The 25,621-nt window shown below is 34.5% G+C and overlaps 2 protein-coding genes across 4 annotated transcripts; one reads left to right on the top strand and one right to left on the bottom strand.

The window, feature by feature from the left end:
* Positions 1 to 1,645: 1,645 nt before the first annotated feature.
* On the bottom strand, positions 1,646 to 8,133 carry LOC117339417 (grpE protein homolog 1, mitochondrial-like). Of its 2 annotated transcripts, none has more exons than XM_033900988.1 (3): positions 8,027 to 8,133; positions 5,133 to 5,430; positions 1,646 to 4,273 (listed from the first exon to the last, which is right to left on the bottom strand). In XM_033900988.1, the coding sequence occupies exons 1-3, from the start codon at positions 8,113 to 8,115 to the stop codon at positions 3,839 to 3,841; spliced, it is 822 nt and encodes a 273-aa protein (XP_033756879.1). In that variant the 5' UTR covers positions 8,116 to 8,133; the 3' UTR covers positions 1,646 to 3,838. The 2 variants fall into 2 exon arrangements, with proteins under 2 accessions (XP_033756879.1, XP_033756880.1); XM_033900989.1 differs by having other exon boundaries at positions 5,235 to 5,430.
* A 2,112-nt stretch (positions 8,134 to 10,245) lies between these two features.
* Positions 10,246 to 25,290, top strand: LOC117339740 (threonine synthase-like 2). Of its 2 annotated transcripts, none has more exons than XM_033901454.1 (9): positions 10,246 to 10,278; positions 16,208 to 16,502; positions 16,628 to 16,822; positions 17,577 to 17,881; positions 18,868 to 18,934; positions 19,530 to 19,678; positions 21,930 to 22,055; positions 24,023 to 24,165; positions 24,511 to 25,290. In XM_033901454.1, exons 2-9 carry the CDS (start codon positions 16,280 to 16,282, stop codon positions 24,725 to 24,727), a joined length of 1,425 nt encoding a protein of 474 aa, XP_033757345.1. In that variant the 5' UTR covers positions 10,246 to 10,278; positions 16,208 to 16,279; the 3' UTR covers positions 24,728 to 25,290. The 2 variants fall into 2 exon arrangements, with proteins under 2 accessions (XP_033757345.1, XP_033757346.1); XM_033901455.1 differs by lacking the exon at positions 10,246 to 10,278 and adding an exon at positions 11,056 to 11,237.
* Positions 25,291 to 25,621: the final 331 nt, after the last annotated feature.

Genomic DNA, 25,621 nt, shown 5'->3' with positions numbered 1-25,621 from the left:
ATGACCCTGACTGTGTATAGGACGTTAAACAAAAACAAACCAAACACACCAAACTGACTAACCACCTACCCGTTGACCACGTGTATATCCTTATAGATCCCATCGTCTTCAAATAAGTTATTTTCTATCGTACAAAAGAATTGTGTTATTTAGGAAAATTCGTTCATCATGCAAACATATTACGAGGAAATTATTTAGCAGAAAATTAGATTTTGTATGATTGACCCTGGAAATGTTTATTGTAATTTAATGTATGCAAATCTTATATCAATGAACTGTGACAGTTTACCATTAATAAAGAATTGAACTGTACTACCGATTAACCTATATAGTGTCCACAGACTTTTGAGAGTATAACTTTTAACTAATTCTTTTGTGACTGCGTAGATCTCATTAATTTAGTTTTGTGTCCGTAAGCAAAAAATATCTACATGTACTTTCAACAACAGTATCGTAGTAACCAAGACTTGCAACGTTCATTTTGAGGTTATCCCAAACAGAACTTTGTCCTAGCCGGAAGAGGTCATGTCATTCAGATCACACGAACTCGCTGAATTTGCAACAATCTACACATTAAGCAAGAGGCATGATTGCCCTGTATCGATCACCTGCTACTAATGCAATCTTAAATCTGATCGAAGTCATTTTATGTGGTTTTCATTTCGATGAGAGTACGCTTGGTGCATTCATTTCGGCAAACTTTATAGCTCGTCAACCTAGCATATTCCTGGGCCTTTCAGATGATATATATATATAAACACTTTTGACACATGCAACCTGTAATTTAAGTCAAGGTTTTTCATTTGAACAAACTTTGAACCCTTCCATCCCGGGATGCTTCAATTGTTCTGGTCCAATATCATAACTCTGTGCCTCACGGTTATTGAGAAGTTGTTTTAGCACCTTTGATCCCAGTGACCTTGGAAGTAGATCAAGGTCATTTATTTCAACAAACTTAATAGCTCTTCATCACAGTAGTTACAAGCCCAATATCAAGTCTCTTGGTTATTGAGAAGTCAAAGTCATTGATCATAATTTTACACTTATAATTTCATACTGTTGTTTGACGTCCATAATTTAACACTCCATAATTTTACGATGCTGTTTGACATATCCCATTATTTCCGTTTGACATTATCCATAATTTCAGTGTCGTTTGACATTCTCAATTATTTCATATTGCTATATCACACAGTCCATAATCGATTTGTATTGCCCATAATTTCGGATAGCTGATTCTCATTGTGAATAATTTCACAATGCAGATTCACATTGCACATACTTTCACATTGTTGATTCACATTGCACATACTTTCACATTGCCGATTCACATTGCACATACTTCCACATTGCCGATTCACATTGCACATACTTTCACATTCCCGATTCACATTGAACATACTTTCATATTTCTGATTTGCATTGCACATACTTTCATGTTTCTGATTCACATTGCACATACTTAACATTCCCGATTCACATTGCACATACTTTCATATTTCTGATTCACATTGCACATACTTTCATATTTCTGATTCACATTACTCTTTCAATGTGCTTATATAACTACAAGACAGGAAAACCTGGAAGGATAATGTGAACAGAAGATGAAAACAATTACTTTAACAGATAACACTCACAACTGTGTGATTTGTGCATTTTAATGACTACTGAATACAGAGATGTTCATGAATAACGAACAAACAATTTTTATCACAATGAATATCACTTTTACAGCAAACAACCACAGTTACCATTCCATTGTGTCATACATGTGATACAAATGCTTCATCAAATATACACATATTTCACCATACTTCGGACCAAACCCGATACTCGGATCATGTTCAACATGCTTTATGCCGCCTATATATCTCAACTTGATGAACAAATCAAACAGTACAAAGTTTCCTAATCTTGAGTTTTTTTTCTCCCTTATCATGATTTTCTTTAGTTTTATACGCAAAATCTCCATCAGAATTAGAGAAATGCAAAAAGCTCCAAAATGACCACCTTAAGCGAAAACAACATGTGTTTATCTGGCTCTTGACAAATACATCTCAACGAAAATTTCTGATTAGTTATCTTTTAACGGGACTGTTAATTAATAACAAAACATGTAAGCAGACATTGAGTTTGCTATCTTCTGCTTTAGATCTCTGGAATCATCTACAGCAACGTCTGAAAACCAGGGGCCTCTGCATCGTGCGTGGATTGAAGCATTTGACTGTGCATTCTCATGTCAATCAATGGTGCAAAGTCTCGTGGATTTCCAACAATGCTACAGCAAAAGTTTGAATGAATTTCCGATCAGGGATTGACGCACAATAAATAATTCTACTTAAGATGATGTAATATATAACAAATTACTTTGCTTGAAGTAATGAGGAAGCTAAACGCTGACCTCTGCAGAGAAAAAATATCATTTTTTCATCTTCTTAATATTCTCATCTTCTTAAAAGTTAGCACTAGGTATAATCACATATAGACTGAAGTCAAATTTAAATGACAGTGAATGATCACTTGTTCGTTCATTACATACATTTATAAAGGTTGTCATATGCTTGTCAAAATTTGATGCCAAAACAAACAAGAGTACGATGGGGCAGTTTATACCTGTCAAATGCCATAAAGTGTTATAAACCTTGATGTATTATAAAAAAAAATTTCGTCATCTTATATAGGAGTACCTATGGCATGTAATAAATCTCGCCTCTCACTACAAAGTCAATGTTTAATTTTCTAAGTTTGAAGAAAAAACAAGCAATCAAAGTTTCCAAATGATTAAACACAACTTGGTATCATGATTAAAATTTTTAAGCCATTCAAGTTTCAAAGAAATCGATAGAAATCTGTAGGAGATCTCCGGACAAGATTTAAGAGTTGGACCAGATATAATATAAGGGGAATAACTCTAACAAAGTTGAATCGAAATTCATTTCAAGAAACAACAATTTCATATCATGATTCTTTATGTGTACCAAGTTTCAAAGAGATTGATAAAAAAGTAGGTAATCGCTGGACAAATCTTGTTTACACAAGACGGATGGAGGAGCGATGCCATCCCATAATACTCCTATCAAATTTGATGGGTGTATAAAAATGACATAATTCCAATACCAGGGTAGATTTTTCAGCATTTGGTTATATTACAAAATTTTCAGAATTTTTCCACTTAGTAATGCTGTGTAAGACATTCAAATCTCTTTCAACATGCCTCCATATTTCTTTTTTTCTTTCATTTCTACAATTAAAACAAATCGGAATGTACAGCTACATGTAATTTCACAAACTGATATATATCTGATCATGCCTTTCATGTTTGGTTCAACAAGCAGACCAGACAACCCTCAAGCCAACAGTAATTGTGTAGTTATAAATCTTTAACTACACAACAATAATGGTGACATTAAACTAAAGGTAGTTTACAGATGAAGTATTTAAATACAGGCAGACGAGCAAGCTTTGTTGAGTTAATGGCTGCATAACAACGGAAATCTTATCATAATATATAATGTTTTAATATTAATTATAAATCAAAAGATGGCTACCACACCATTAACAGTACCAGCTTTCAGGCGGATTTTCAAAATCTTTCATCGGGAAATTCATTCACACATAAATTAACCAGTCAAAACATGAACTGAATTAAAGCCAGCATATAATATTTGTACTTGTATTCCGATATCTTTGCTTTTTTTTTCATAACTTTCATACCGTGTTTTTATAACATACATAATATCTTACTCTGTTTTCTGAAAATGGGTTGACCCATATTGACTGTCTATGTGACAAACTTTTAACAGTGACTTAGTTTAAACGCTTCAAGCTCGAATCATCATGCAGTTTTGAACACTCCTACAAGCGCTGGTCGAACAGTCCTTGACTGGAGTTTGTACCCAACTTTTGTTGTAACAGCTATGGTAGATGCTGCCTCCTCCTTAGAAGTAGGAACTTCAAACATGGCCTCGTGGATAAACGGATCAAACTTTTCACCTTCAGCAGGCGTAATCTGCTCGAGTCCGTGTTTGTTAAACACCTTTTGTAATTGTGATTCGGTCATAGTTAGTCCCTCAAACAAATTTTTTAAATGAATATTTTCCTGCTTCAACTCCTCTTTCGGTACACTTTCTGTGGCTTTACCCAAAATGTCCGCAACTTCCAGTAAATCTTTACAGAAACCTTGGATGCCGAAAACCTTTGCATCATCTACTTGTTTCCTCATTCTTTGTCGCACATTCTCTGTTTCTGCTAAAGCGCGCATATATTTTTCCTGTAACAAACAATTTTTTTTAATTAAGCATTTCAGCTCTCTACTCGAGATTTTACATGTCATCATATTCCATATTCGTATTTTAATACTTCATGTGACTTTAGCAGTGATAAATCTACATATATATTTTCATTAGCTTTTATAAAACTATATGTACCACTATGGAAAATTTCAACATATTCAGAATTTCTATTAGATGGGTACCAACAAAATATTGTGAAGCTATGACCTGAGACTTATTTATAAATCATAATGAAGCTTTATCAATGCTTTCAGATACTTTTTTCAAATTTGTATCTAACATAACAACTTACAAAGGAGGTAAATATAACTTTTAAGAAAATAAATCTCAATCTTTGACAAGTGAATAATAATTACTAGATATAAAAAAAATTGAACAATTAATCTGAAATGGTATATATGAACTATGTATTATAATAAATTAGTCATTATTTAAATCATTTATTTCTATATCATAATCTTTAATATTGTATGTATCCGTACACCCTAACAACATGTTGAGGGATGCCAGATGGAATACAATATAAAACCTGTCATATTAACATATCATAAGCATTTTATCACACATTTGGTATTTTTTCTGTTGTAGTTTTACAGTTGTTTTCTGCAATTATATACTTTTAAGAAAAGAGTCCAGACATTTTTTGAGATAATTAACCGCGAATGATTGTCAATCTTTTAGGTTGACTTGTAGAGAAGATCCACTTATTTATCTATCCAGGAAATGATACAAGCTCACAAATAACACTAGTACTCTAATGCTATCTGATATAGTCTATCAAATATCGAAAATTAGTAAAATCCGAAGCGAAAGTGTGATAAATAATTTATATTGTACCTGTGGTACATATTTCCGGCGAGAAAATGGCCAAAGTCTTTGAACAAAAAATCCATTTGAAGGCCAAATTCGTCTTCTAAGTCTATGAAATAAGCCCGCTACCTTCATGTCTTTAACGGATTCCTCAAGTTTTGCCTTTTCTTTCTTAAATTTATCATCTGCTTCTGATGCGGCCGAGACTTTCTGATCTGGTTTGGCCTCGGGTTTTTCAGGTGTCTTTTCTGCCTTGGATCCTGGTGAAGCCGCAGACGCATTATTGGTTTCTGTAGCTGTTGTCGAGCACTGCTTCAAATTCGATCTGAATAAGAAATTATTGACAGCAATGCAACATTACACATGATATGAAAAAATTGCTCAAATAAAACTATTCAATCATTAATCCTCAGAAAAAAGACCAACAAATTTACTTAGTCTGGCTTGAATTAAGCTTCCTGATTTCCTAAATATTTAAGAATTATAAAATAAGGTCTATGGAAATTACTTCTTGAATTTTTTCAAACTTTAGTAACAATAAAAATCTGACAAGGCAAAAATACCAAACTAGTTACGCCAGATGGTTTAATTATTTAAATCATATATTCATACATTTGAAAAATTCTGCATATATATAAAGTACACTCTGGGATTTGATTTACAGCAAATTTATTTGAAAACTTTTCAAGTGCTTGTAATCTTCCTATATTTTTTTTCATGTTTCTTGACAGTAAGTTGACACTTTATATTGGTACACTGATCATGAATGGCATGCAAAATGTCTCTTAAAAAACATTTTGTTCAACATATATACATATATAACTTATTCAATTTCTTACACATTCATCAGTCAGGATACAGGATGCAGGAGTATTCGCTGTATTCCTTTATTTTGATACACACAACACCAGCTATACAATAAACATTTTTTAAATTCCAGACTATTCTGTAAACAGTGCTCAAATAGGGTAGTTCTGGAACAATTCACTTTAAATTCAAAATATACTCTGTACATGATACACAGTAACAGGCATTATCAATATTTACCTTTAATAGGAATTAAGCTCAGTTTGACTTACATAATGATATGCCTGGCTGGTAATCAATCTGATTCAAATACAGTTCATTAATATATTATTATATGTACATGTATAAACTATATGTCATCAAGATCTGACAATTGCCGGTTACATATAGGAGTCATGTTCAGTTGACCTCAATACTTACTTGCTTTTTTATATTTCAGCCAATAAAAAATCATCTCTTATTTGCCTGTTCGGCATTGGTTTGTACAAATTGAATGGGTTATAGAAACAATATTTGAAATTTATTATTAATTGGCCTCCGATCTCTCTGTTGTTTCATGATCACTACTTCATTTCCTTCAGGGGCATTCTCTGTTATAACAATGGAAAATCCACAAACTACACATACTTTGTCAACTAAATATATATCGTTTTGGAAATGAAGTGGCTGGAGATGGGAGTAGCCATCTTATAGTTTGGTTGACATTCGGGACTCTTGGATAGTACGTTTTTGTCTAGGGAAAGCATACATTTAACTGACAATTTTTTTTCAGTTGAGCTATGATTGGTTGGTTGCAATTGAAATTTAAAGGTCATCTGAACATGAACTTTATCCAGACCACCATCACATCTTCTTAACTATAGCGTATAATAATATTAATAATGATCTGCATTTTAATAAGATTATATATTATATATATACATCCCAGAGAAAACTTGGGAGCAGCTGGCATAATGTTACAGTTGTGAAAATAAAACTTGCTGACCAAAAGGTTAACAATCTGAGAACCATTATTTTTCATTATATAACAACTAGCGCAAAATGGATCCTTTCAAAAGTATCACTTCAAATATGTATCATATATTATAATATCTGACATGCACTAATAAGCCAATACATGCACACTGGTGTCATGTATGTGACATCACCTGCTGAAAGCATATTTTAAGACAAGAAAATATTTATGGTATATAAGCTTAAGGCTGACCTGGGTTTACACAACAACTTTTATTAAGTGATTTAGACACAGATGTTTGTAAGATTACTCTGGCTGCAAAAATTAAAACTGTGATTTCAATAATGTGTAGCGGAACTGGACCGGGTCGATCATCGGCGACCAGGTAGCTCAATCGGTAGAGCATCCAGCTAGTGTTCGAAGATCCCGGGTTCGAACCCCGGTCTGACCGTGCATTTTTCCACTCCTACTACATTTGGTGCCGAAATTGTATAACATTATATGTAAAACATGTACAGCTATATGAAATTATGAATACAAGATTTTTAAAAAAATGCTGAGAAAAGTCAAAAAGTGTCAAATGCTTAAAATTCTGTGACAGCAGTAGCCAGCTACCCTTATAAATTATATATATTACTTTTGAAAATTAAAATGGATATTGCATCAATGAAGTTCAATTTATAAATGTTTAGGGCCCAGACATACACTACTACTTTAATACAGAGTTCCCCCAAAGAGCATCATTTAAACAACTAGGATATCAGCAGATTTGTTTTGAAGTTATTCATATATAATATATATTCAATCTTACACATGTACAATTCACCAATTTTAACAGTTCAATCTGACATTGAAGGGTCATTCTTTGAAAAAAAGACTATTATCATTACTGATATTCTATCTACATAGAATCAAATCAACCATCTAAGTGACAATGAATGAATATATTTCAAAAGTTTAGTGTTAAATATGGATATGTCCAGTTAAGTTATAAAACGGCCTTATGTAAGCAGACCAAAAGCTGATGTAACTACGCCGACTTTTGCGATGGTCTTGTATCTCGTGATTGAGAATTGCTATCTGGCTACGGAGTCACCGGGAATAAAATCACCAAATGAATACGTACGAACAGCTTATCGTGTTTGGCAGTCATATTTACCTTATTTGCTGTGTACGAAGAATATATAACCGGGTAATACCGGTCATTCTATTCGCAGACCGCAAACACATGCTTCCAATCGTAGCCATCTTTGTTTTTTCAGTGCATTCGGAATTTTCTAGAATTATCATACCGAAGGTGAAAAGTCCAGAGAGTGGCAAACCTTTTGAGGGTACTTGGTTTACAACACGCCGTGGGGATCACAGATTATGTTTCTCAGCAAAACACAAGCTCCAAAAGAAAACACAAATATTTTCCCTCAATGATTAACACAATTTTACTATCTATTTTTCAAACACATCTATTTCAGAGAGAAAAGTAAGTTTTTATCATAATTTAGACAGAACTTTTTTTTATATAAAAGTTCCCAGTATAATGACGGATACAGAGTAAAATAAAGATATGTATTGATTTTCACGCATTTCATAACAGAATTGATATTCTTGAGAGAGGAAGACAGTCATATAACATAGCAGAGAATTGAAGAGTAATATTAAAAAATGTCATGGACATTTTAGGCCCAACGAAAAGGTAAAAATTCCTAAGGGGCAAAAAGGGACGTAACTTCCCTTTTCGAGATGGTTGGGTTTTTTGAATGCGTGCTATGGCATCATCTTCCAAAATATATGATATTTTTTACTACACGAATAACACATAGATCATTGGTGAGCTTATAGACTATAGAGACCCCGAATTGTGGATAAAATGCATCCCTGACCCCGTTCATCAATCGGATAACCTCGGGCCTTTCCGGCAAGCTAGGAAAAACACTTCTTGAAAAGAATACCCGAGGAGTTCCGATTGCCCGTTGATTTGTTGTTTGGATTGTTATGAGATTATATGTACATGTGGCCTGAATTTTGCGTTTTTATTGTATTTGACTTAAAACATATTTTATTGCCAATTTGATTGTGACAAAGGATTATGCACACGTTTAACTTATGGAAGCCCTCTCCCATCATACAAATATTTTACATGACATCATTGAGAAAGCATCATTGGCATAAACATAAACTAGAAATATAGATTAGTTTACATAGACACAGGTTTGCAAGAAAGAGTACAAGAATACATATCAAAATCTTTCTAATTTCTATTGTCTTCTTTTATATATTTACATTTTGTGATATTGTGTTAGTCCTAATTACTGACATTTTATTGAGTTGTATGTCGGTCTAGCGTTAGTCTAGCAATACTTAAAATGTGAATTAATGTCAGAGTATTTTTCTACATGTATTTTACAATATCGAAATTATTTAAATGGAAATACATATAGATTTGAGCTAATAAGCAATTTGATAATTAATATATATTTAAAGGTGAATAATACACATCCAAAATTGATTAAAACATTTTAATCTTTGAATAATATGAACTTTATTGGGTTTTTTTTTCTAAAACCCATGATATCAATGTAATGCTGAATTTATTACGATTTGTTGTCAAGTTAAAATTCATAAGCCAATGTATTCATAAATTAGAATCTGTTTCAAAACACTTTCATCATTTTCTGCCCGCGATCATAGTCAATCAACAGAACATATTTCAAGGAATCAGGTACGTAACATAATTTCGCGGTCATTTTCGAAGTTAATTAATATCATTTTAAGGTAGAAAATGAGAGTATATTTAGTTGAAAATGTGGATTGAGAATAAAATGTTAGTAAAAATAACTGTCTCGCTTTTGCATGCATGTTTTAAATTAATAGTGATGCACTTCATTTTTAAAGTGTCGTATTAAAGAGTTAGAATGGGACAATACGAAGTGCTTTTCCTATCGACCGCTCAAATACACCCATATAGGTGCATTTGATTTGCGCACATAATCTTACTTATTTTCACATCTAGAGTACGATATTATTAAGTCAAAGGAAACGTCACGACTTAAAAAGAAAGCAAATAATTGTTGTAATAAACTTGTTCGTATTTTGTTATTGTCTTTAATTTGAAATCTAATCATGTATCGTTTCTTTTCGACCAAGTCTTAACCACTCGTGTTCAATACGATTCAAACGGCTCGATGGGTTTACTGCTTATTACTCAGAGGTGAACCTTGTTAGCTGATAGTACACATTCCGGTAAGAGTGGTAAAACGTATTAAGAAAACTATCATATATTTACAAATCCACCGCGAGCTTTAGTTTTGGGGGACACATTTCAAGACGAACGAATCGGTCAGTCCGCATAAATGAAAAGAGTCCCGCTATATCGACCTTTGACGGGTGACACTTTGGGAGCGGCGTTGTATTTACGTACGTGAGCAAATTTTCAGTTCTCTAATCAGTTAAAGTCTTCTTTACTTTATTGAATCTTTAGGAATTTGAACCTAACTATTGTTAGGTTGTTAAGCGCTGGTAACATGTCTCAATTAATCACAATATGCAATGTTTTACGTGCAAAATCAATATTAGCACATGCTATAAATATGACCTTCTTTCGGTTCGGTTTCAGGCTCGAGTTGAAAGTTCATGAAAGGTCAAGGGTCTCGCCGGAACGTTAGGGTTTTACATCTGCGTATTAAAAGGTTGATTTATGTAAACTTGATAGAAAACTACATTTTTATTATATATTTTATCAAATTATGAATCTAATTGAAATCTAGATGGACATGGAAGTGTTTCAAGAAAACGCCTGACCTTCCGTTGTTAAAGACATTTTAATCAAACTTGCTACATTGGGAAATATTCTACTTCCTTATTTGATATGTTAAAGATGTTCAATGCTCGTTGATATACCTAGTGGTTCTGTTGATATACCTGGTGGTTCTGTTGTTAACCTGATGGTTCTGTTGATATACCTGGTGGTTCTATTGATCTACCTGGTGGTTTCTTTGATATACCTGGTGGTTCCGTTGAGTGGTTCCGTTGATATACCCGGTGGTTCTGTTGATATACCTGGTGGTTCTGTTTGATATACCTGGTGGTTCCGTTGATATACCTGGTGGTTCTGTTGACATACGTGGTGGTTCTGTTGACATACGTGGTGGTTCTGTTGGTAAACCTGGTGGTTTTGTTGATGTACCTGGTGGTTCCGTTGATAAACGTGGTTCAGTTAATATACCTGGTGGTTCTGTTGATACACCTGTTGGCCCCGTTACTAGTAATATACCTGGCAGTACCGTGGATATACCTGGAGGTTCCTTGGTAAAATGACAATAATTTCTGAGCTTGTAAGCCTTTAATTAAACCCATGAGTCTTAACCAAACCTAAGGTAGGTAAGAACCTCCCGAAATTGGCCATTTTTATTTCAGGACTCTTTGGCTTGACGTGGAATCGTGTTGATGTCAGAAGTGTGTCGAAATTCTGGCATTTAACGCCTACAGTTTTCAGAACTGTCATATTATTGTACATTTAGGAACCAATTACACATGCACAGGACAGTTTTATGACAGAGAAAACGATACATACATATGTACTGTGACACTGTGTTGAATATATGTTATTTGTGTACAATTCGCATCCATGCATGTATACACACTGCGATCCAGGTATCATACCATATAATAGACGATCTGTCACTACGTGTAATTGTAAACTTGCATATGTGAACAGGTTTATGTGGTTTTAAGGAAATATGTTGATTTGATGTCTAATGAAATTTAACGCCATGGTATATCAGTTTTCTGCTCTTCTTTGTGAATATGAAGCAAACTCTAGTTGCATTACTAGGTAAGCTCTACCAGCATAAATAAATTATGATGGGACAGCTTGTGAAACCAAATACTGCCGCCATTCATTAAAAAACACTTTTGCCCTTGCCATTGTCCTGTGGATTTTATGTGGATGTGTCAGAAAAGTTTTAACCTACCATCTGATGATGTTGGGCTATTCAGATCGTCCTGCGTCCGTGGTCCGTCTGTCCGTCCGTACTCACTCAACATCCTTGTGGGGTGCATTCAACGATTCATTGCGTCAAAATATCTTCGTCGCCTATAGAAGACGTTTTTTTTTCTTTTTTTTTTTACTAATAATTTAATTTTGCTTGTAACAAGCATTTTCATTGGCTCAAAAATATTATGTTATCATCTCATAACATAAATAATGACTGTGACGTCAGCGGAGTAATCGTTGTTCACGGGATTTTGTATTTATCGATGTGTTTTTAAATATCTGGAGCAAAATAAACATGTTAACTTAATTAAAATGTTTCTTATCGTTGTTAATTAAATTATAAGGGTTAACTGTAATATTTTTTTTACGTTATTGAGCAATAACACAAAAAACTGGGGTGTACTCTTTTCATAAACCGCTTCGCGGTTTATTCAGAGTATAGAAGACGTTTTTTTTTCTTTTTTTTTTTTACTAATAATTTAATTTTGCTTGTAACAAGCATTTTCATTGGCTCAAAAATATTATGTTATCATCTCATAACATAAATAATGACTGTGACGTCAGCGGAGTAATCGTTGTTCACGGGATTTTGTATTTATCGATGTGTTTTTAAATATCTGGAGCAAAATAAACATGTTAACTTAATTAAAATGTTTCTTATCGTTGTTAATTAAATTATAAGGGTTAACTGTAATATTTTTTTTACGTTTTATTGAGCAATAACACAAAAAACTGGGGTGTACTCTTTTCATAAACCGCGAAGAGCGGTTTATGAAAAGAGTACACCCCAGTTTTTTGTGTTATTGCTCAATAAAACGTAAAAAAAATATTACAGTTAACCCTTAAATAAATCAACATTAAATCTCACTGCGCATGTGTTTTTTTCAGCGACGGAATGAACGGAAATGAAAACAGATTTTGAAATTCTGATCGACTTGCACCGTACACCCCACAAGTTTACAGACAAAACGCTGCACCCCACTAGTCGACCCTGGCTGTTCGTCCGTCCGTCCGTCCGTCTGTCCCTCCGTAAACAATTCTTGTTGTCGCTATTTCTCAGAAAGTACTGAAGGGGTAGGTTCCCCTTGGTGCCTAGTTATGCATATTGCATTTTGGGACCAATCAGATAACAACATGGCCGACAGGCAGCCATCTTGGATTTTGACAATTGAAGTTTGTTATCGCTATTTCTCAGAAAGTGCTGAAGGGATCTTTCTGAAATTTTATATGTAGGTTCCCCATGGTCCCTTATTATGCATATTGCATTTTGGGACCAGTCGGAAAACAACATGGCCGACAGGCAGCCATCTTGGATTTTGACAATTGAAGATTGTTATCGCTATTTCTCAGAAAGTACTGCAGATATCTTTCTCAAATTTCATATGTAGGTTCCCCTTCATCCCAAGTTGTGCATATTGCATTTTGGGGTTGATCAGAAAACAACATGGCCGACAGGCAACCATCTTGGATTTTGACCATTGAAGTTTGTTATCGCTATTTCTCAGAAAGAGCTGAAGGGATCTTTCTGAAATTTAATACGTATGTTCCCCTTGGTCGCTAGTTATGCAAATTGCATTTTGGAACCAATCTGAAAACAAGATGGCCGACAGGCAGCCATCTTGGATTTTGACAATTGAAGTTTGTTATCGCTATTTTACAGAAGGTATTGAAGGGATCTTTCTCAGATTTGATATGTAGGTTACCCTTGGTCTCTCGTATTGCATTTTTGGAACAATCTGAAAATCTCAAATTTCATATATAGGTCCTCCTTGTTTGAAATATACTGTTTCTCAATTTACACAGATTAGTAAGAGGAAGGGAAAAATAGAGAGAAGATCAATCTGACATTGAACCTATAAAGATCATTCAATGGTGGGCGCCAAGATCCCTCTGGGATCTCTTGTTAATGGTTTGGTCCTACACGAGTAAGGGGTATTGATCAACCTGACTTCTGTCATGATTTCCAGATACCTTAAGCATGGTGTAACTTGTAATAGCTTAGGAGACAATACGCACAGAAAATTGTTTTTATGCATTTTTCACCTTTTGCGTTTCTGATTGTTCAAATAAAGTTGCATAAATTATGAAATCATCCAATATGGACTTCGGAAGAGTTAAAACGCCCAACAGCCAACTTGCAATGGTAATGAATTTCATTGAATACTTTAGTAAAATCAAAATCTCTTATGCAAGAAAATTATATACATACCGTCAATCGATATATTTTGGATAAGGTTATGTTTTGATATATTTTGGCGCCTTTCATGAAAACGGCAAAATTAAACACACATTTAGCATTTGCAGGTCCGTCAAGATATTTGTTTGAAATATTACATTTAAAAACTGACGAACCGGTTTGTCCGCATAAAGCGAACAGGTCCCTATTTATCACCTCTTCGGATAAATAACGCACAATATTCCGCATCCGGACAGACCGTTTTCTGACTCGGTAATTATAATTAGGTATCTTTTTATCAGTTATAATTCCGTACACAGCAGTGCATTAGGCTATTATTCATCAGCGAATCTGCAGAACAGGTGTCTCTTGTCCAAATATTCTTCAATATAGGTATGTTTTCAGCATGAACTGTGTTTGCTTTTAATTATTTGTACCTATTAGTTCTCGGATGTAGGATGTTATTGGTATAAAACGTGAGCACTGATCATTATCCAGGTAAGTTCATGATCACCTGTCATACTATCGATCGATTCCTTGCAATTATGCAACCAGCCAAAACTAAACTCAATGTAGACGTGGTTATACCTTGTACCAGTTTGACGGGTTTTAATAAAGGTGAAAAGTAACCACTTGTTAGACTGTGCCTGTCTAATGTACCAAACATTGCAAAAAAAAAATTTAATAGACGGAGGAGGATGACAAACGTAAAATGGACACGTGGAACGAAAAATTAAAATCACATTTGCAAGTGTGACGAAGTATATTTTCTAGTCCTTCTCCAAGGGGAAAAATATAACATCGTTTCCCCCGGCACAGAGAGCTGAAATCGGTAAATATGCCAACCCGTATTCTACGCCTGAGACCGTTGCTTATTTTAAAGCCAAAATTTGACACCAGCATGATGGAAACGCCAAAGGATTTAGACCAACCAAAATAAAACAACCCCATTTTGACAAAAAACGCCAAATTTTTCCCACGCCAAAATATTCCGATTTACAGTATGCCATATTTCATTGCATTTATTCAAAGTAAGTATTGCTATTATTGCATGCTCATTATGTTTGTCTTCTCCTTAAAACTGCAATAAAAGCATATATCTTCAGCATTTGAATGCTTTTTAGCAATACGCATGGTGCATTATTTCTTTGATGTAATGATTCCTGTCAATAAACATGGACTTGTTTTTGCAATGTTGTCTTTCACCCCATATCCAGTATTATCAAGGAATTAACTATTACACTTCAAAGTTGATTCAGTAAGCAATTATACTTATTTTCTTGCTCCGTGTTAGGGCGAAAACAAACATTTTCCCAAACGTAGATTTTGATGTTGCAACATACACCCTGATGACTATGAAAACAAAAACAAAAGCAAATACGGAAAATAAATTATGTTGAAATTATGTCCAGGTTAATCCTCACGTTGAGTGGAAGAGACCAAAATGGATCTTTACACAATAGGGAATATCGTGGTCTGAAGTCGGTGAGTATCATCAACTCAAAATGAGTCCGTGATACTCACCAACTTCAGACTACGTGATTCCCCGCCGCGTTACAGTCGTTAATGTAACAATGTGATCTTGATTATTTCCTTTCTGGCATGTTTTCTATGCTTTTTTCCTGTTTATGTGCCCTTGACATCCTGTATCACATTGTCTGTTTTGAGGACGATAAATCATACAACAAATACAACAACAACACAACAAACACAACAACAACAACAACACACACACAACAACAGCACAACAAACACAACAACAACAAACACAACAGCAACAGCAACAAACACAACAACAACAAACACAACAGCAGCAACAACAAACACAACAAACACAACAACACCAAACACAACAGCAACAACAACAAACACAACAATAACAACAACAACAGCAACAACAACAAACACAACAACAAACACAACAACAAACTTAACAACAACAAACACAACAACAAACACAACAACAAACACAACAACAACAAACACAACAACAACAAACACAACACCAAACACAACAACAACAAACAGAACAACAACAAACACAACACCAAATACAACAACAACACAACAACAACAACAACAAACACAACAACACAACAAACACAACAACATTAAAGTAGTAAATTAGGTAACAAGCCAGTGATAATAAATTACAAAATTTTTCTATTCAACAGACCCTGACTGAACATCATTTACCGGTAAACATTGTACTCGGATAAAAAGGTCAAGCACACAACCTCCCCACAATGAAATACTGCAGTACTCGAGGAGGTGTCACTGGGCTTACGTTTGAGGACGCCCTTTATACCGGATATGCTGAAGATGGCGGGATTCTACTTCCGGAGAAAATTCCTACCATTACGAAGGACACACTAAAGTGTTGGTCTAAGTTGTCCTATGTCGAGTTGGTTAAAGAAATCATACCATATTTTGTGGGCGAGGACGAAATTCCAAAGGACGAACTTAATGGTAAGTTTTTATTAAGGCGATTAATTTTTTACTGAACATTAATTTTTACATCTGAAGTCGATTCTGCATAGATAACAGGCTAAATACTGAAATATCGGTAATTTTTTTTCTTAAATATTATTCAGGTTTATTGGACAAAGCGTTCGGCCGATTCACCCACCCAGATGTCGCTCCCATATCGAGGCTTAACGATGGTCTCAATATTATAGAACTCTTTCACGGTGTCACGTGGGCTTTCAAAGACCTTGCGCTGTCGTGTGTAGGGCAATTCCTGGAGTACTTCTTGAATAAACGACAGAAACATTTAACAATCATTGTTGGTGAGTTAATTTGAGTTTGGTACATTCGCCAATGACTTCCCAAAATAATGGATTTGTTGTTCAGTTAAAGGGTCATTCCTTCATTCGCACATCAGATACATGCGCAATTTCTGTTGATGAAATCTATGTCCGAACGATGATTATATGAGTGCTTTATGCCTACATGTCATGAAATTAACGCCGAAATGTACAGGAAAAATACGTAGACAAATACCGTACGTCTTTGCGGTAATTAGTGATACTTGGGGTCGAATTAGGAATTTTTGAGGACTTAATACTCGAATAACTTTTGTTTATCTTGAGAGTAAAACTGCCTTATCAATAATGTAAGTGTTATAACTTTTACTTCTTGGAAAACATGCATATTTTCCAGTAAGTTTAATTTTTTATGACCAAAACTTATTTCAGACGAAGGAATGCCCCTTTAAAATAAGGATAGAATAAAAATATGCACATATAAAACAATATTCTATCAATAGTTTTTTGCTTCATACCAGGGTGTTTTTTTATTATCTTACATCCAGGGTAATCATTCTATAGTTCAACGAAGAAATTACTTATTAAAAAGAGTTCCACAAGGTAGAAATTTAAGGATGGCGATCGTTGATATTTTCATTATCGAATATACTTTTGGTATTATACCTCTGTTTGAAAACCCTTATTGTATCAATCATGTTCTGTATACAGCACCAATATATATCTATTGATTTAAGTATAGTAATTAAGCTTGATATTGTTTTGATATTGTTTCTAGGGACGTCTGGTGACACCGGAAGTGCCGCCATTGAAGCAATACGTGGTTTGAAATGGGTAGACATTGTTGTGTTGCTACCAAAGGGACGATGTTCTCGTGTTCAAGAGCACCAAATGACCTCCGTGATAGAGGACAATGTCCACGTTTTCCGAGTGGATGGATCATCTGATGACCTTGACATTCCTATAAAAAACGTGTTCATGGACATCCCTTTTAAACGTAAACACAACCTTACATCTATCAACTCGATCAACTGGGCGCGCGTGATGGTACAGACAGCTCACTACATATACTCTTACCTACAGGTAGGTTTCAGATTACGTTGCTACAACTTACAATACTTATCACAATGCCCCAAAAGAACAAACAATTCACGCATGGTTGATTTTGATGTATTCAGTATCAACGCCTGTCTAAAATGTCATTTACTGAAAGAAAGAAACATCTACACCGAACATCAGATTAAGATCAGTTTAAGGAATCAGTGTGATAAAAACTACCTTCCTCACTCTCACTATAACATTTAATATGTCGTATAGTACTAGTGGGGAGTGCAGCCGGTTTTTGTGCAAATTCTTATTAACGTAAACATGTCTATATCAGCGCTTTTCTTTTCACCAAGAACATTATATTTGTAACATTCAATATCAAGCTTGAAAAGTTAATGACGCAATCACGGGTCAAAGTTGAATCAATGACGTAATAACAGGTCAAGGTTGAAAAATCCATGACGTAACCACAGGTCAAGGTTGAAAAGCCAATGGCGTAACCACGGGTCAAGGTTGAAAAGTCAATGACAGAACCACGGGTCAAGGTTGAAAGGTCAATGACGTAACCACGGGTCAAAGTTGAAAAGTCAATGACGTAACCGCGGATCAAGGTTGAAAAGCCAATGACGTAACCACAGGTCAAGATTGAAAAGTCAATGACGTAACCACGGGTCAAGGTTGAAAATTCAATGACGTAACCACGGGCCAATCTTGAAGTTGTGTACCTTCTTTTGATTGGTCGTTTTCTTTCTTGATGAGGTTGTTCAGTGGAAGGTTAACATAGCCACTTATCATCTTTGGAATCCAAGGTTCCTCCTCTCGAGACACAAACTTTGTTTTCGCTGTAGTTATCTTAAAATTAAATGTATCATCCAAGCGATTTGCGCTGGAAAGGCTAACAGTGACCCTCAGATTTTGACATGAAGTACACCAAATTTCACATCATTGTTTTGATTGAGAGCGAACCTCGTGTTTCGATGATGAGCACAAATAACCCATGCTATTATTTATGTTAACTGAAGATGTGCCCAAATTGTGACGGGGAGGTTGAAATCGTCATCCCAACTGGAGCATGCGGAAATGTGACATGTGAGTACATTTCTATAAGGTGACATGTGAGTACATTTCTATAAGGTGACATGTGAGTACATTTCTATAAGGTGACATGTGAGTACATTTCTATAAGGTGACATGTGAGTACATTTCTATAAGGTGACATGTGAGTACATTTCTATAAGGTGACATGTGAGTACATTTCTATAAGGTGACATGTGAGTACATTTCTATAAGGTGACATGTGAGTACATTTCTATAAGGTAAAACTTAATCGCATAGTCACAAGACAATGCTTATCATCCCCATGGATCTGGTATGACTGGATAGGATGTGTTATTTTACACTTAATTTCAAATAATTTCGTTCGTAGTACATTATAGTTAAATATTACCATTCATGTAGAGAATTGCAAAGCATATTTTTACTTCATATTGGTGTAACGATGATAAAAACAAGTCGCCATAGATCGCTCGGCGGGCCAGGGCTTGTCTTTGGCTCGATCGTGAGCGTAAGAGTGATAATCCCGTGTTAGAACGCTAGCTGAAACATTGGAAATATAATTTTTCATAATCCTTTCACGTGTATTAATGTTTTATTGAGTTTAAGTATAATTCTCGTGTGTTCACAGCGGGTTGTCTGGCTCGACAGATGGGCGTGCCCTTACGACTGGTGTGTGCTGTTACCACCAATGACATCGTCGCCAGAACCGTGAATGACGGAGATTACTCCATGGCGGACACAGTCAACCAGACGCTTGCAACAGCAATGGATATACAGGTGAGGATCAAACGCTCGGTTTTGTATTGTTGACAGTCTATCAACAGTTACCTCCCTTGTGTGCGAGATACGTTCGTGTGGTGAATGCTGAGTATGTTTTGGTAGCGTATAGGATCCTTGGTAACTATTAGCAAATTTCTCCTTTCTCTGTTCTCTGCAGACTGGTCCCCTGTCTCTAGAATATTAAGATTATTAATAAAATTTAGCATTATGATTTTGGGCCTTAGGATATGTCTGATTTTAGTATTAAAATTTAGCTTGGCAATTCTAAAAAAAAAAAAAAAAAAAAATAGATAAAATAAAATAAAAAATAAACAAAAAAAAACTTAGGGTCTGGTGGCCAGTCCATGTTCTGTTGTTCTCTGTTGCCATACGATTTGATAAATCAACTTACTTTGGTATGAAAATAAAAACGGTTCTTGATATAAGTATGGGAACTGTAGAACATTTCCTTACCTGATGTTCCTTACAAAGAAGACCCAACCTCAGTGTAATAATTTACGGTAATATCTTATTGTTTTTAATGGCAAAATTACAGGCTGAGGAATTGAACTTAAAATCTCTTGACCAGTTATCAAATGAAGAAATTATGTATCCCAATTGAAATTCACTTCTTATGTTGGTAAGCAGATGCACACAAGCTTAAAGTATATCTTAAAATATAGAACACTATATTCACAAAAATATATCGTCGATATATATAGCTTATATTATATGTTTCAAAGTATTTTCTTTAGATGCCATGGTGTCACCCAAAAATTAATTTTGGATTCCAATCAAGACTTGTAGCAATGTCATTAAAGTTATTCGTATTCGGCCCCAAGCAAAATGATTGACAAGGAATCTATTCGCATCTAGAAAAGACTTGAAAATAGAACGGAAATATCAATTTTCTTCTATATTTCTTCATAGAAAATCACGTTAATAATGAGAAAACAAAAAATCACTTCCAAATAATAGAAATGTAACAATCTGTTCTTTTGTCACAGTTGTATGTGCATTGTTGTATTATGGTGGTTTTTGTCCTAGGTTTGGAAAAACATGCATAATTATTTTTGGAATAAAACTACACTATATAAGCTGTCATATTTTGTAAAATATTTTATTCTATTCTATTAAGTGTCAAAAACTTAAAGAAAAGGTTCAAAATATGATGTGTAGTTTTTATTTTCCACTCATTTTGAATATCATGTCCTCGCCAAGGAAACGCCACTAATCAGAAAATAAGTTCATATATGCGTTCTTCATCATCAAGTTCAGCTTTTCTGTTGAGTTCTTAACTTTGTATAGATACCAGTGAAAGAAAATTATCTTTAAACGTGCGCATGAAGGATTTGAATATTCTACTCCAAGGATTACAAAATGTGGAAATTAAAGAGCTCAAAGAAAATAACCCGAACAGGAAACTTCATAATCACTCTGGCAGACATAACAAATCTATAAAGCTACAACTATCGGTACAAATATTGAAATGGAATTTCCTCGTGCATCAAATAAATTAAGATAAACAATATAATAAAATCTGTATTTGGAAAACCACACAAGGGAAATTAAATTAAAAAAATAAAATAAAAAATTAGTAAAAAAAATACGCCCATAATAATGAACAATATGTAAAAAGAATATCCCTATTTGTACAGAAGGATCTACTAGCCTAAGTATTAATGGTATGTCGTTGTATCTGTTATACTTGTACTAATAGCTACTTGTGCTATGCATTAATGCTTATCACGTGATGTATTTTAAGTGTAATTATCTACTAGTTTTATGTATCAATACTATACATTTTGTATTTCTACTGTTAATATCTACTGGTGTAATGTATTAATGCTATCACGTGGTGTATTTTAAGTGATGATATCTATTAGTGTTATGACGTCAAAAATGACACTGGTAAAATGACGTCCTTAGTAACGCCAACGTCATCTAGAATACCAAATGCGACAAATATTCAATGTAGCGTCAAATCGTTATTGGCGCACCAAAGCTATTTTTACACCAATTTAACCGTCATTATCTCTAGATTATGAAAATACCAAAAACACAATTTTGATTTTTTATGACAGCCAGCCGGCGGGATTTAGGTCGTTAAGTCATAAAAAAAATCTAAATTGTATAAATGCTATCACGTTATGTATTTTATACCAGTATTCGTATCTAATAGTTTTATGTATCAATGCTATCACGTGATGTATTTTATACCAGTGTTGGTATCTACTGGTTTTATATATCAATGCTATCACGTGATTAGATACCATATAACATGGAGCGGATCTGGAGCTTGATGACAGGAGGTGACGCCCCTCGAATTAAGGCCTTGATGGACGAGTTCGAAAAGACAGGAAAGGTCCAGGTGCCAAATGACATCCGTGAAAAGGTACTGTTTAACGTCCAATCAAAAGGTTTGGTGTTTTTTTTGTACTGTTTAACGTCCAATCAAAAGGTTTGGTGTTTTTTTTGTACTGTTTAACGTCCAATCAAAAGGTTCTGGTTTTGTTTTGTACTGTTTAACGTCCAATCAAAAGGTTCTGGTTTTGTTTTGTACTGTTTAACGTCCAATCAAAAGGTTTGGGCTTTGTTTTGTACTGTTCAACGTCCAATCAAAAGGTTTGGTGTTTGTTTTGTATTGTTTAACGTCCAATCAAAAGGTTTGGTGTTTGTTTTGTACTGTTTAACGTCCAATCAAAAGGTTTAGTTTTGTATTGTTTAACGTCCAATCAAAAGGTGTGGTGTTTGTTTTGTACTGTTTAACGTCCAATCAAAAAGTTTAGTCATTTACAAGGACGGCCTCCCCCTGTATACGAGATTCAGTCGTGTAACGTGTGTGTGCTTTCTGTGAAAAGGAAAGACTGAATATTAACAAAACATAGTATGAGTAGATCTAATCCTCAAATTATCGTTGGAATTGTTTTCTACGTTGTGTTATTCCATTCTCGGAACATAGCGTCAAAGTACTGGCATTTAATACAGATATCCATGCCCTTCCGATCTCTTTTAATTTAATCTGATTTTAAACTTTGACCCGAGTTCCTGTCATGTTTTGTGTCACGTGATCTTTTGTTGACGTCCCCAGGAATCGTCAGTATTGTCTAGGTCGTGCCTCGATGAGGAAAATGCTTATTTAAACAGTATGTCGTGTATGTCGGACATATTGCATTTCCGTTACTATTTAGGTGTACTCTTAACGTTGACACCTGGATAATAGACATAAATTACAGACCAGGCAAAATGTCCTAGACCAAGACAAAAAAGTGATGAACTCGAGTTAAATAAATACCATATCCAACAACTACTGATTGTGTAATCTCTATTTATATATACCTCTCCTTAGAGTAAAATGGCATACTGTAAACGTTGAAATTTATGCGAGGGGGGAATTAACGCTAATTACGCGTACTCCTTTTTTCGCGAGAGAAAATTTTCCCCATGAGTATTTCTTTAAACCCAATTCAATAATCTTGAACTACAAGCGTAAGCGGATCGATCGCGGAAATATTATATTATACATTTACGTATTGAAATCGCGAAATTAATCACGTTTACAGTAATCGGGCAACTCCATATCTGCATATTTAATCTTAATTATATCAGTCTTATGTCTCCAAAGATTCCGTTACCAAGTTACGTTGTCAGTTTTTATTGAGTGTCAATAACATTGCACAAAACTGCAGAAAATGCATCTCTAAAAACAACAGGAAACATGTTATATCAAAATATATAGTAATTCTTACTAAAAATGGATAAAATGAGGACATACCCAGAACAAAAAAGAGACTTGCTTTGAGACACTTAAAAAGTACAGGAGAATAAGACCAGGTGATCTGAGAGAGTAAGCGTCTTCTGGATCATCACCAACTCCCGCCATACAAATCTAGGTCAAATCCGGGTTTAAGTCACATGTGATAGTTTTTTGGATTCAAAGTTCTGTATAGTCCCATTTTAGACATGCCACGGAGAATATGCACGTTGGCTCCTTGGTCCACCCCGTCAATCTTGTTTGCTTATAGTATTGTACTTTCAAGCACAGTACTGAAATCCATATGAAAGCGGTATGATTAAGTCAATATTCATATGTACATATGCATTACTTAGCAATCTTGAAAGGCAGAAATACTCTGATATGGTTTAAAAATGAAATAAAAACCGATACAGTATAAAGAATATTTCATTTGTTTAGTAGAAATAAAGTTGTACATGTATTTAACGACGTAAACACCGTCATGAAAAAAACCTCCAGCAGCACAGAAACTCTCGGATATCTGGAGCCATAGAACTTGTACGGCTACTAAACTCCTACTGATTTAGGCTTTAATTAATGTATTAACACCAATGTTTTTTGTATAGACCAAGGAAATAATTGTCGATACATTTGTCGCCACTGATGACGTTGTGAGAACGACAATGCGCCGAACGTTCGAGAAGGATCAGTACCACGTCTGTCCACACACGGCGATAGGCGTGGCTTATCATTTCCGGGAGCTGGACAGGTCAGTATACCAATCAAAGATAAAATGTTCACGAGGCAACTCCTGTTACAATAAGGAGAAATCTAAAAAAAAAAAAAAAAAACAAAAACAAACAAACAAACAAAAACAAAACCAACGAAAAAAAAACATTAAAAAAAAAAAAAAAAAACCCAAACAAACAAACAAAAAAAAGCAAAAAAAAAAAAAAAAAAAATAAACAAACAAAAAAAAAAAAAAAAAATAACCCGGAACTTTACAAAAATTGTTTAGCGAAGAAAGTTTGTTAACCAATCTGCGGCGACGTTTGGGTTTTAAACGATTCTCTCAAAATGCTGTTTTCTTAATCATTTTCTTACTGTGCTTCAGTAAACAAAACACGGACGGGCGTCCTCCCAGGGTTATCATAGCAACGGCTTCAGTAAAGAAGTTTCAAGAAGCTGTTCTTTCTGCTGGACTTACACCTGTTGAACATCCTGAAGTGACGTCACTCTTAGAGAAGGAAACCAAATCGCAGGAAATGAGAAAGGGTGAAAACTGGGAAGAAATGTTAAGAAAGGCCATTGAAATGATTTCTATGAAATAAATATAAGTACTGAAGTATATGTTTGGATGAATGTATTGCTATTAGGATAGATGACGCTAAGGGAGAGAATGATTCCTTTTTTTCCCAATAGATAATTTTATTTTATTTGTCACATACAACTTTACTGATTAGAAAGTTGAGGTTATTACCGCAAAAATGCACGTCGTATTTCAGACGTCATATGATTTCTATGAAGATTGCACATCAATTTGTTTTGTCTATCATTTCATAAAAATAAAAAATGAGAACAATAATAGAATATCTCATATTGAGGTGTTTTATTGAGAAAACGATTGGAACAAGATTTATATATCCTTAAGGAAATAAAGAAAACTATTCAAAGTGATTGATAAGCTAGCATTTAATATTTTTATGAAAAGGATAATTTCTTCAGTCATTATTCTCAGGGACTTGACGCAACTTCACGATCAATAGGTATTATATAAGTATTTCAGATATGATAACTTAGAATAGTGATTGGTGAGAAGTCAATGTCTTGTTCGTAAACAAGAGTTACTCCCCTTGGACAATGAAATGTAAAAAGTTATGGCTGACATGAGCTAGGACACAGGGGCTTGGCACGATTTTCCAAATGATAGTCTATATCTATATACATATATATATAGACTATCATTTGGAAAATCGTGCCAAGCCCCTGTGAGCTAGGAGAAGACCTCCATAGATTGTCAGTATGTTGTCCAATGATATTGTTGTAATTTACAAAGCTATTGTAGTAATTGTTATTTTCTGGTGCTTAATTGTTTAACAGCAATTGCTGTTACTGAATTATATGATGTTTTAAAACATGGTTGTGATGTCATCTATTGTTATACCATGAAGAGTAGTTAAAACATGTCTACTATTATCACCCACAGCTGTGTAATACATAGTTGG

Source organism: Pecten maximus, chromosome 12 (assembly GCF_902652985.1).
Source record: "Pecten maximus chromosome 12, xPecMax1.1, whole genome shotgun sequence".
Lineage (NCBI taxonomy): Eukaryota > Metazoa > Mollusca > Bivalvia > Pectinida > Pectinidae > Pecten > Pecten maximus.
Note: the sequence above shows the minus strand (reverse complement) of the source record. Positions and strands in the feature narration are given on the sequence as shown.

What these genes read in the sequence shown, in the direction of transcription:
- LOC117339417 (XM_033900988.1), bottom strand. Translation starts at nt 8,115, where the DNA reads ATGGCTACGATTGGAAGCATGTGTTTGCGGTCTGCGAATAGAATGACC. An exon ending in CTTCGTACACAGCAAATAAG is followed by an intron (nt 5,431 to 8,026) that starts GTAAATATGACT and finishes TTTCTTATTCAG; the next exon opens with ATCGAATTTGAAGCAGTGCT. An exon ending in GCCGGAAATATGTACCACAG is followed by an intron (nt 4,274 to 5,132) that starts GTACAATATAAA and finishes TGTTTGTTACAG; the next exon opens with GAAAAATATATGCGCGCTTT.
- LOC117339740 (XM_033901454.1), top strand. Translation starts at nt 16,280, where the DNA reads ATGAAATACTGCAGTACTCGAGGAGGTGTCACTGGGCTTACGTTTGAG. An exon ending in TCCAAAGGACGAACTTAATG is followed by an intron (nt 16,503 to 16,627) that starts GTAAGTTTTTAT and finishes AATATTATTCAG; the next exon opens with GTTTATTGGACAAAGCGTTC. An exon ending in ACATATACTCTTACCTACAG is followed by an intron (nt 17,882 to 18,867) that starts GTAGGTTTCAGA and finishes TGTTAACTGAAG; the next exon opens with ATGTGCCCAAATTGTGACGG.